The sequence below is a fragment of the Lissotriton helveticus genome, chromosome 11 (assembly GCF_964261635.1).
Source record: "Lissotriton helveticus chromosome 11, aLisHel1.1, whole genome shotgun sequence".
NCBI lineage: Eukaryota > Metazoa > Chordata > Amphibia > Caudata > Salamandridae > Lissotriton > Lissotriton helveticus.
This window is the reverse complement of record NC_136072.1, coordinates 467,454,443-467,467,260: the sequence shown is the minus strand read 5'-3', so window position 1 is coordinate 467,467,260 and position 12,818 is coordinate 467,454,443. Positions and strand designations below refer to the sequence as shown.

At 40.6% G+C, this 12,818-nt stretch overlaps 1 protein-coding gene across 1 annotated transcript in view; it reads right to left on the bottom strand.

Annotated features, from left to right (window-relative positions):
- The window catches only part of PROC (protein C, inactivator of coagulation factors Va and VIIIa), a 269,683-nt gene that overhangs the window by 120,706 nt on the left and 136,159 nt on the right, over positions 1 to 12,818 (bottom strand). Inside the window, exons 4-5 of the mRNA XM_078666037.1 lie at positions 6,673 to 6,833; positions 1,781 to 1,805 (exon numbers count right to left, since the gene is read on the bottom strand). Coding sequence (XP_078522163.1) covers positions 1,781 to 1,805; positions 6,673 to 6,833 — 186 coding nt within the window. The remainder of the gene's footprint in view (positions 1 to 1,780; positions 1,806 to 6,672; positions 6,834 to 12,818) is intronic.

Below are 12,818 nucleotides of genomic sequence, written 5' to 3'. Positions count from 1 at the left end.
CAAGGGATGACCCTCCAGGTGGGTTTCCAACCCAAAGTAGGGGCCCAAGTGGCAAATATATGACTTTCAACTGGAATTTAAGTAGTGACAGTGAGGAGTGTATTTTCTTGGAGATGTAAAATCACTCTATACTGGGCTGCTTGAACTATGATTTTTTTCTGGGCTTTTGTGGTCTTTTTGATGGTAGGGAAAAATGGCTACAGGGCCTGGGAGAGGGTGAAGTGCATCTCAGTCAGGAAAGCATGAGGTTGTGGATGGGAAAGCGCAAAACAGATCAGCGGTATAAGGGAACTCCTGCACAACTGAATACATCAAGTGAAGCAGTGTTGTGTTATGTGAATGCATTAGCAAGGTACGACACTGGGGTTTGGGGGGGGATATTTCAAACATAAGGACGTATACTTGGTAAAAGTGGTCAGATACTGGCAGTGATATGGAACCATTGTAGTCTATGATCAGGACAAGGTGTCCGAAAGAGGAATGGATCTGTGGCCAATCCATGGTAAAATGGTCAGGTAACAGTGGACTAGTTTAAACAAACCAACCAAGATAGCTTTGATGGTCATTAGACAGGAGTGGTCAAGAGTAAACATAAAACAAACACAATTATTAACATAAAAAGGGAAGGTCACCAGGAAACTTGTGGCAGCAGTTAAGCCTCTAAGGGTGCTATTCAAAAAGGTACATTTATAACATAAATAAATTGGCATGTGTAAATGTACTCTCACAGTTTATAGCAGATTTACTCATTTGGCCTATTCACTAGTTATGAGTGCAGATTTACCACAAAGTGTAGACATACATGTTTCCACCTCATGTATTCAGGGGGATGAGCCTAATTTACAAATGTAAAGTTACTACTTGTAATTTTTCATAGGTAGAGCTCCATGTGGCAAAGTATAAGAAAAGGTTAAAAAGTTTATTACACTTTTTAACAAAACAGTTAACATATTTTGTGATAAATATTAAAGTAAATTACTTTTATATATTTATTTTGAATGTAGAAAAAATGCTTTTGAAAAAGCACACTCCCTATTAACCCCTATTACTCCCTTAACCCTCATTAATCCTCCCAAAATCCCTCCAATTTGGTAAGAGGTATACCCCACTTCCAGCCACTTCCTCGTCCCTCCCACATTTGCTATTTAAGCATAGGTGTATGTGGTTGGAGATCTCCGTAATCGAGAGGACATTTACGCACAGAAAGGACAGGAGAGGTTGAAGTGGAAACCATTGCATGTGGGTCAGTGAATCGCATTTTGTAGGGCTATTGTAGTATTATTAAACATATTGCAAAATAAATGCAGTTTGTGACTAGGCCCCTAAAGTTGTTAATATGTTTCAGCAAGATGGGATCTAGATGTCCTTCTGAGGAGAGGAACTTGAATGGCAAGAAATAATGGCAAGGACGATTTCTTTTTTAGAATAGAGGATGTGTTAAGGTAAGGCATCAATTGTCCATGGTGCAGACAAGCAGGATGGACAAATGACAAACACCACGGTGCCACAGGATTAATCTATTATTCATAACTCTATCCTGGCTTGAATAAAATCTATTTTTACAACCAGTTTGTAGCTCGTGTGTTTCTCTTTGTATACACCTAGGTTGATCCACTGAGCTGTTTCCCTCAGACTTAGCAGCCATACAACCTGCACACATCCTAGGGGGGAGCAGCAGCGCGTATCGGCTACCGGATCAATGTTATCAGTTAAAGAGGGACAAACAAAAAACTGTATTGAAATATAAAATCAAAGTATAGAGTACAAATAAGCTACTTACCAAAATACTTAGACCAGAAGCTGAGCTGTGAAGACAAAATTTGACATGTCATGTCTCACTGAGGGTAAAATTGAGAAACAATATGAGGTAGTAGCATCTGATAATGCTTCAATTATAGTCCTAAATGGTATAATCTGTTGTTACTACTAATAATATGTTTTTATATAGCACCTTTCGCCATTTGAAAGCACTGTAAGTACTGGGTCACTATTACCAATTTTAAAGGTTCTAAGTTTACCTTAACCAGAGAGATGGTATTCTGAATTGGAATAGAAGGGATTTAAATGCTTGATTGTCAGATCACTGCAGATGCCTGTAGTGAGAGTTTAACTCACCAAGCCAGCTTTGTATCATCGTACGGTTAAGTCTGATGTGGTAGGAAATGAAGTGGTATGTAACTCATACCATGACATAATGCAAGAAGGAAAAAATATACCCCAGTTGGGGTTTAACCTGCTGTAGGGTTCCTCCTCACTCACCAACACGCAAAAAAACTTTAAAAAAACAAGTTGTTTCTAGCCCATTGTCAGAACATCTACGTGAGATCGCACAAACTCAAGAGCTAGTTTCCTAGAGGGAACCAGTACATGGTATTGCCTCCAAAATGAACAACAAACATTTTCATATTATTAATATTTAGCACATCCATAGGGCCATGTGACATTTGCTGTTGGACTGTCACTTAGCATGATGCTTGATCACAGCTTATTGAAGACATCATTTGCTGAGAGCATGGTGTTAACTGCAACGACCCGACTTACAGTTATGCGCATTCCACTTAAACCAAGGAGTTGGAAGGGATCAACCAATAAATGTTGATATTTTTTAAGAAATATGTGTCCTGGTTGGGCTAAGACTGGGATAACTGCTGGACTTCCACTGTTACTGGAAAGAAACGTAGATCCGCCTATTGGCGGAAAATGTTTCGGGAGCACAATGCATTGAAAGATAAATACCACCCTGTCTGAGCTCCATCTGCCACTAGATGAAAAATGTGTGCCAACAGATCTATGAGAGTCATAAATGAGATTGAGATTGGCCTTACTAACGATGACTCCTAAAGTGTGCAAGGGAGATGCCCTGTGCCTTAACAGGTCTACGAGCAACGTAAATAAGATTGGAGACCATAACTTAGTAAGGCTAAAGTGTGTGAAGCACACGCCCATTACCTAAACAGGGCTATAAGAGACATAAATGACCCTGGGGATCAAACCATTAGTAAGGCCAAAATGCTAAAGGGACCTGCTTACACGAATACAAGATGCTAGAAGCTTTGATTCTGCATTTGGTGTAGACTTCACATTCATCCCATGCTACATCCATTTGACAAGGGATTATCTCTACAAATGATTTTGCTTTTCTTTTCTTCATTCTTTACTTCCAGACGAACACATGGAGCCCATCAGATATGTTGTATTGTTGAAATTGCACTATTGCAATATAGTTCACACAGACAGACCAGCCTCAATGGTTTTTGCAGTGATTACGGGTGATTCATAACCAAGAATCTAGACAATGCTTCAACCAATAAACATGCTACCACATCTTTTTGGCTTTGAAATCATTGAGTAGGCTCCTGGTTGAATTGGTGGCTAGATGTTATCTTGTCCTCACATAGCCTTATAAGTTAAAGCTCAAGGTTTCACAGCTGCAAGAAATCTTGGATTGAGCATTTTCTTTTCCTAGATAAATTCAGTCATCAAATATGGTGGTAAATCATTTGAGGGATTCGCCTGGCACAAATAAGAGTCAGTTATTGGACAATTACCTAAACTGGTGCCATCTCACCCACTGGGAAGATAACAGCCTAACATGTGGGCCATATCTGTGCTTTAGAGCATCCATATGGTGACAAGACTGCACAGAGTAATATAATTACAACGCTGTGTAGTAATACGTTTAAGTAAATCTGCCCTTGTTGTCTTGATCCTTCTTAAGTTTTGCAGAAAATATTTCATGAGGATAGCTTAGAATAAAAGCTGTTCCTGGCGTATCCTCTTCTTCTGAGGCTAGTGCTTTTCTTGGTGCACATTAATAAGCAAAGAGCGCCTAAGAGGGTGACAGCTGTCAGCCGAGGCACAACTTTGGCCCTAATCAGACTTAAAACCCCTAAACAATAAGGAACAGTTGGAGGAGCAGTGTGTGCTTTCGGTATAGGAAGATGAAAACTGCTAAAAATTGGAATTGTGGCAGGGGAACATCTTGCTCAAGTCTTCATTGTTAGAGGTAAATTACTTTAAACAACCAGGTTAATTATCATATTATTAATTCCCAAATATGTCATACAGAGTGCCAGTGTAAAACCACCAATTTCTCTTCTTGGAGAGTGAGATTTAGTATTCTCCTGGCATGTTCCGCTCAAGGCGAGTTTATGCTGCGATGAGGAACACCCCTTCAACTATTTATTACTTACAAAAAATCCCCAGAAAATGTGGGGCTCTTGAAAAAATTACCTATTGTAATTCCTTTGAGTTGAGGTAGTCAGAAGGTGTGCCATTCAAATGTGGCTTTGGGTTTGACTCTATCCCCTTAAACAACATGAGAATGTTTGATAGTGTTGCCCTGTTCCCTTCATTGAGAACAATGGGGTGGAACGACTGAATCTTTGTAATTATTTTATGGGTTCAGGACACAATGTGCAAACAATTCAGAATGTCTAAACCTATGGTGGGAGGAAGGTCTAGAACTCCCATTCCTTCTGCCTCAACCCAGGTCTCCTCCACTCTAATATCAGTTGTCCCTGTAAACAAGGTTGTTGCTAATTTGCTGAAGAAATGGCTGTGAAAAAGGAACATGAGAAAACATGTATAAAAGTATACAGCAGAGTGACCTGAAGACTAGCTTAAGTGCTTATGTAAGGCTCCTCATTTAGCTTAATACTGTAGGTTGCAGCATATATGTCTGAGGATGGGCTGGTGAAAGATGCTGCAAAAGTTGGAGCAGTGTATGTTGGAAGAAGTAGGTAATGCTGTTGTGAATGAAGATAGCTGAAATTGGTTGTGGTGCCAGCCAGGTTTATAACTAGTAAGTGGGGTGATGTACCCACTACTTGATTAAACAGTTTTAACTATCTCTATTTTTCACATGCAGATCCCTATAAATAGTACAAACACTTCTCTTGAGCCAAATAGTTTGATCAACTGCAAAACATTAGAGGATTCTAACTGTATCCACCCAACTATTTTCTATAAACACTAGTGTTCTCACACAACACCTAACTCCCAAGGAAAAGCTGGATTAAGAATATTTGGATATTAGGTTCCCTCAGAAGTCTGCAGAAGTCCCTTTTATACCCTCAACCAATGCAAAGATTCCTAAAAAGGCCACCAGCTGCATGCCATGCTTGTTATACACAAAGTAAATAAATAAAACAAATAATTAAATCATATTTGCATGATTCATCTGAGGAGGGAGATTAACAGTGTGAACCCAGAAAAGTGGTTGTGAAGTCCTGAATGATGAAATATGTGTTAGGTTTTGTTTGATTCCAGATAGATGGCAAACTCGCCTGATTATAGGGGTAACGTGAGTACTATGAAAATCAATTTAAAAAACTTTGCCTGATCAGTCTCTAGGAAAAGCTAAGATCTTGTCGCAGGGATTCTGCTCCTACACAGAACTGTGCATAGAGACTTGGAACCTCAGTGAATTAGGGTGTACCAAAACTCACCTTCGTATCCAAAATCCCCTAATTCACTGAGGTTCCAAGTCTCTATGCACAGTTCTGTGTAGGAGCAGAATCCCTGTGACATGGCGCCCCACATCGGGCGCCATGTCACAGGGATTCTGCTCCTACACAGAACTGTGCATAGAGACTTGGAACCTCAGTGAATTAGGGTGTACCAAAACTCACCTTAGTATCGAAAATCCCCTACCAGACTAGCCATCAGTGTCTCATTGGTTCTTCCATTGGTTCTTCCATACCCCCAATGAATAGAAAACTCAGAACATGGACTTAGAACACCTCAGGTAACGTGTAACACATGAACACTCTTTCGTTATACTAACATACCAGACACGTGCAAGTTTGAAATATTTATTTCTAATGCCGTGTTCTCAGGCGCAGTATCTTAGCTAATACAAGCAAACATATTATAAGCAACATGGTTATCAGCATAGTTACTAGTCTATAAAATACAAAGGGAGAAAGCATGTTAAAATGCTAAAGGGAAGAAGGTTAAGTGGCACCTCAGTCTTACCCTCCCTTGCTAGTATATTATATTATATCTACAGAAGGTCTCTTTGGGTTTCAGAAGGGCGGCCCCATACCTCTGGTCTTAGTAGAAAGGGATCACATCATCTTCTACACCAGTTCTCTGCATGTGATTATTCATCAAGTGTGTGTGCCTGCTCTGTGAGATGCATTATTAAACGCGCCAAAACCAGAGTTGGCCACAGCTGCATATGTGTTATGCGCTGATCAGACTGAGCAGCAACCACTGTGTTGAAATAACCTTGAAGGACGCCGCACTCACTGTTCAGACATAGCTTACCAAGCAAAGCTGATACAATAGGAAAACATATTATTCTCGTGTGAAGCAAAATATTCTACTAGGTCAAAGCATTAATAACAATATGTGCCGTGTGCAGAAGCAGAAGAAAGGAAAAATGGCGTTTAAACTTCTAATAAGCTCATGCTAACTTAACACAGTGTGAAGGCAAAGCCTATCTCCATGACAATCTCATGTCAATAGTTACAGCTGAGAAAATTCTTTCACATTTTGTGTACAACCACACGTGTTACCTTAAGAATGGAGATACATGAGCCAGTGCCTGCTACAAGACTACGAGCAACAGATATGAGTCCTTCAAATGATAACAGTGAATAAAATCCAGTGAAATCTACAAATTCTTGCTGCACATGGAAAATTGTTCTTGCCTTTAATCCTTACCGTGGCTTCCCGAGTTTCAAAAATTTCACTGGCTTCTTCCAGGTTACATTGCTCTTCTATACATTCTCGTTCGAGAGAACCTGCCATTAGCTCCTCCAGGAAAGAGTTGGCCCGCTTCCTAATCTTCAGAACCCGGTTTGCCTCTTGGCTGCTGTAAAAGACTATAAAAAAGTGGAGCCGAAATTCTTTAAGACAAAGGTGACCACCAATATGTCAAATCCTTATAAAAAGGTGACCCCTACGTACTTCAACATATATACATGTAGTAGGCAGTTTCATTTTAGAAGGATCATAAATGCAGCAACATCTATTCAATATGACACTGTCAACATTCTAAAACCACATGCCCCTTCTTTATATTGTTTTGGAAACGTAGGCATCTTTTTATGACATTTATGTGAAATTTAATAAACTGCAAAATCCAAGCACTGTAAATTAAATGCAGAAAATACTGAAGTAATTTGCCTCACTACATTCAAATCTTCCACTTTAATGTTCCTTACTTGTCCTTTAGTCCCAAAAACATTACTTGTATTGTTTATTAGAACTTTGGAATGTTGAGCATACCATTGAAGACAAGTGGCCAGTAGAAGCCCAGAGCTCCAGCAATCCAATGTGCGTTCACAGCTGTTGCTGTGAACAAAAGGCCTCACGGAGCCCGAGGGGCTATTAGAACATTTCATCCCTAGAGGGCAGAATTTTCAAATAGCCCTAGACCACTGCATAGGGGGCTCTACCGGTCATTAAGGGCCCTCTCCCTTCTTAAAGGACCGAGCTGAAGGAGCTGGCATTTTATAGCCGGTAGTGCCCGCTCTGTCGGGCTCTAAAACTATAGTAGACTATTTTCTATCTGCAACCTATGAGTGAATTGCAGCCACTTGATATTCCCTCATTTTTAGTCATGCATAATGACTCCCATATATCTTACAACCATTTTTTGCTCCTTGCTGTGAATGTCACCTTTTCCAGTCCTGCTGTTGTAGGGACACATTGTGTGTGCCTTGGTACTTTCGGAAGTAATACTGCACCCAATAAAAACTCATACCTCAACATACAGTATATCTTGGGTACAACATTACTTCCCTGTTCTGTGCCTTAAAGTGGAGGATAATTCAGTAATACTGCATGTTTTACCCCTTATTAGCTGCAAAACTCAGGATCTTGAGGTATTTCTATGAACAAATTCCTGCTGGGTATTAGCTGGTAACATTTATGCATGGTAAGTGTGAAAAAACTGCACAGGAGTTGTAATTCTGACTCAGGAGTTAACAGGATTAGCATAGTTCATGATTTAAGCATTGTAGTCATTTTGTAAATCCAGGCCTTCTGTCCCATTGTTTGGAGTGGCTTGTGGGGCATCAGTGGACCAGTGAAAAATTGATTACTGCATAGCTGAAATGGAATGATTGCAAGGGTGCATTGTCCTCAATATCCATGAAAGTCATTGGAGGCTCGAATAGAGGAGAAAAATAATATAGGACGTCTCGATAACTCCGATAACAGCAAGCTGGAGAGAGCCTTATTCAACCACTCCTTCAATTAGGGCCAAGGGGGCATCCGTATCGACCAGTGAGCCTTACGAAGGCTTTCATTTTATTCATTCATCCAGGTATGGTGGTGACATGGTATACATTTGACTGTGGTAACGATATTAGAATTTGGAAGCAAAGGCAGAATGTTAGTTTGAAGGATTTGGCTGACAGCCTCTGACTATAATTGTTCCACAGACCGAGGGCCTGCAACCGCTCTGTTATTGTTAGACATGCTTCTAAATGTCTATCAGTTTTCTACTTCTCAGTTTTGTCACTATGGCACAGGTTGGCTGCCAGTTGATCAGCAACATTTAGTACAACCTAACTACTTGCCTTTCACACTTGCTTAATTTTCATATTGATTGCTAATGGTACAGTGTACACAATACCACAGGTGGGGGGGTCATACGAGTCAGAATGATAGTCACTCAAAAACTAAGAGGTAGCAAAGGATCTTCACAAATAGAAAAAAGTCATAAAACTAAACATATTACAGCATTATCTAACAGGCTATAAGTTCAGCTTCATGCATCTCTTCCATGGCGCCTAGCACATGGTTGCATAGAAGGGACGGAGCCATGGCAGGTTTAGACCTCGGCGGGGTGTCTGTGATGAAAAACTGGGGGGGGGGGCAATGTTACCCAGCCAACCTGTCAAAGATGTGATGATGTAGTTGAGGTGGGCCATCCCGTTGCTGAAGAACCTGTCTCTATCGTTATCATGACTAAAGTAAGGATTATCACTCTGAACAAGCAGGGCCTTAGTTCCCTTATGAAGAGAAATTCATTGCTTGAATGGTTACATACAAAAGAAATACCATTGTTCTAGGAACTCTATTTATTGAAGGGTGACACTGAAAGTATGCGCTTGCACTGGTACCCATGCCTGATCCATGCATCTGCACCAACCAAGACCAAAAGTGTGGCCACATTGGTCGGAAGCGATGTCCCACTGAAATAGAAGGATAATATAAAGACACAGAAGGACAAGTGGTCAGAGGCATATTGAGAAACAAAATACTTACGGTCATGCCCTAGTCTGCTCGAAACACATGTGAAGAAATGTTTTGCCTCTACATATTCCTGATATTGTCTGACTTCATTGGAAGGGATATAATAATCAGAAGGGATTTCATTTTGATGCAACACCCAACAATAGAGTGATTATCCTTCGGAACCTGTCTGCAACTCACACCAACCTTGCTGAAATCAACTTTACAAGATCTGGCCTTAATAGATATCTGAAGGGCACAACACCTCAAAGAAAGGGATTGTTGCTGAAACCAACTTTACAAGATCTGGCCTTAATAGATACATGGAGGGCACAACACCTCAAAGAAAGGGATTGTTGCTGAAACCAACTTTACAAGATCTGGCCTTAATAGATATCTGAAGGGCACAACACCTCAAAGAAAGGGATTGTTGCTGAAACCAACTTTACAAGATCTGGCCTTAATAGATATCTGGAGGGCAAAACACCTCAAAGAAAGGGATTGTTGCTGAAATCAACTTTACAAGATCTGGCCTTAATAGATATCTGGAGGGCACAACACCTCAAAGAAAGAGATTGTTGCTGAAACCAACTTTACAAGATCTGGCCTTAATAGATATCTGGAGGGCACAACACCTCAAAGAAAGGGATTATGCGTTAGACACTTAGATAACTTATACTAGAATAGACTTTACTCTGGTGAACTTTCCCTTCATCTTATTAGTACAAGAGGACCAGATAAGGATTCGAATATTTTTGGATCACTGCCCAATCGCCATATTGTGTGGATGTCTGCCAAATATCCAGAAGAAAGACCAATTATGGCAGTTTTATGAACTGCAGTACGAGATCCGAGAGTGGAGGTCTCAAAAAGAGAAGCACTAGAACATTATTTTCACGATACACACAAAATAGAGTGACTTGGGATATGGTTTGAGACTCAGCTAAGGCAATAAAAAGAGGTAGATAATCTCACACCCAGCCACCCTATCTATGCCTGGTAAAAGAAAGAAAACCTGAGTTAGGAGTTAGGGTTTGTCAACTGAAACATCAACACAAGAGAGATGGGGTGCACGTGACTTTCAAATTCATGTGCGAGTAAAGAGGAGAATTTGAAATCCTTCAAACCACTGAAGGTGCTCAAAAACGTACTCTTTATCAATCAGAAACATAAGTGGGAACATGAGAATCACCACTTATTAGTGTACAGATTCAAAAAGTCACCTACTAGAAACGACATCACTTCCTAGTGAACAAAAAAGTAGAGGCTTGTGCGATGAAAGGCATCTTGCACCTGTTCTGGGATGTTTCCTTCTATCTGAATATCACAAGGCATTGATAGTGCATAACTCAGATTTTACTTGAGGGACTTCCAAATACCATCTGTAAAACTTGGAGTCCTAAAACAGCTGGAATAACCTGTATCGCCTTCTGAGGTTAAGATGGCTATAAGTAGCATGCCAGAGAACAAAGACATGAGCCTCATTTTAAAGATCTTTTAAAGACATACTGATAAAACCACCGGCAAAAGTGTTTAACTATTTACTTCACGCAGGGAAAGTGAAGGAGTTTTAAACCAGACAGAGGCCCAACCAATAGTGCCTAGTATAGGCCTATTGTGCTGCTGAATACTGATGTTAACATTTTCATCAGAGCCCTCACTCAGCTAAATGGTGTGTGGCCAAACTTAATATCCGCTTTGTCAGAAACAGAAAGACGCAGGCTAACATACACTTGGTTATAGACCAGACACATACAGCCAAACAAACACACACTAAGCAGATCCTCCTTACCACAGACTCTGGAACAGAGATTGATAAGTTGGAGGGGATCTTTCTTTGATCTTTGGATAAGACAGGACTGGGAGCAACTATGAAAACATTCACCTTAGCTAAATATATCACCCCAAAAATTAGGCATACAGAGAATGGCAAGCTCTCAGACAGGATACCATTGACTAGAGAGTCTTGGGATGTCCCAATGGACGTCATTTAAAGGTTGCAGCTTTATTTATTTATAACGTTTTATATAGCCCCTGGCTTGCCCCGTGCTAGCCCTGGCACTGCATTTGCGACCCCTGGCCTCAGAGCTGGCAAAATCAGTGCCTGAAACACAGGGACACTGGTTGGAGCTTCACTTGCCTGGTTTCTGTCAATTGTTTTACTATACAAATAGTGAATATTATTATTCACTAATGGTATAATAAAAAATGGAGAACATAAGCTGGAATATGACCCTATCTGGAAGTTAAGATAAGTAAAAAATGCTGTTAAATGTATGTTGTATGCACGCTTGCAGGTGAGAGTGTGCTTATGTGTGCGAGTGTGTGTATGTGTTTGCATGTGTAAGCATGTGTGAGAGAGTCACAGTAAAGGTCAAATAGAGTGCAATGTCACTTCTTATACCCCAGGCCTTTTGATGAATTGACGTCCATGGATGTCCCATTTACTCCTCTTATTCGCCCTAAAAATGGAACCTCTGCTCAGAAAGATACAGGATAACCCTGACATTGGGGGTCTCTCTACCCGAAGCAACCAGTACAAACAAGTACTGTTAGCCAAAGATACGTTAAGCTTCATAACCCAAATCAAGACCGGACTCACAGCTCTGGTGGTGGAAATGCAGCGGGTTCTTAGGTCACAGGGTTCAAAATTAGCCAGGCAAAGTCAAAAGGGGTGAACTGCACAGACCCAACAGATGGCAATATGCAGCCAACCTACAATTAGGAATTTAATACACTAAAGAATTAAGTTTCAAGAAATGTATCTTCCTCCAACAATTTCAGACCCAAATGTTTTCAATGTTCTTCACTTCCAAGACACGCTCTACAGAGATTTGTACAGATAGGGCAAACTCGAAATATCGTGGTTTAGGCATATCTCGTCTATAAAAACTGAGTTCATCCCAAGGCTCTTGTATATAGCACAGTCTGAAGTTCTCAAAATCGACTATTTACAATATTCTAAAGAAGTTAATGGCCTTTACATGGTTCAATAAATCACTGAGCATCTCTAAAACTACACTTTTTAGACTTGTAGATGACGGAGGACTGGAATTCCCGAATATTGGGATGTATATCCAAGCCACCCCGAAAAGGTTGGCATCGAAATGGTCTTTGAAACCTCACTCAAAGCCCTGGATATAGGTAGAGGAGGCTGCTCACCTATACCTCTGAATGCTTACTGTGGGTACAGTCTTAGACAGGGGCCCACTAATAACAAAACACCGGAATCAATCACAACTCTGTTAGAATACTTGGACACAGTGGTGACTGGGATGCGGTGGGAGTCATCATGACTTATTCATTTCCTACGCCCCCAGAGTGCATAACACAGATTTCCCACCAGGGAGGTGGGAAATCTTTGATTTCGTAGTTGGAGGCAGTCTGCTACATCTATTTACCAGAGGGGTGATCAGAGTTGGTGAGGAGTGTGTGAGGACTTCGACGAAGCCCCATTAGATAATACAGAATGGCTCAACTAACACATGGGCTCAGAAAGACCAAACCAAAGTCGGGGAACTAGAGGCAAAACACAGATTAAAGTCCTTTGGTCTGCACCTAATCTAAAAAAGGGCATTGCAATACTTTATAAACTGCTTGGAGGTGCTTCCTATGAGCATTAA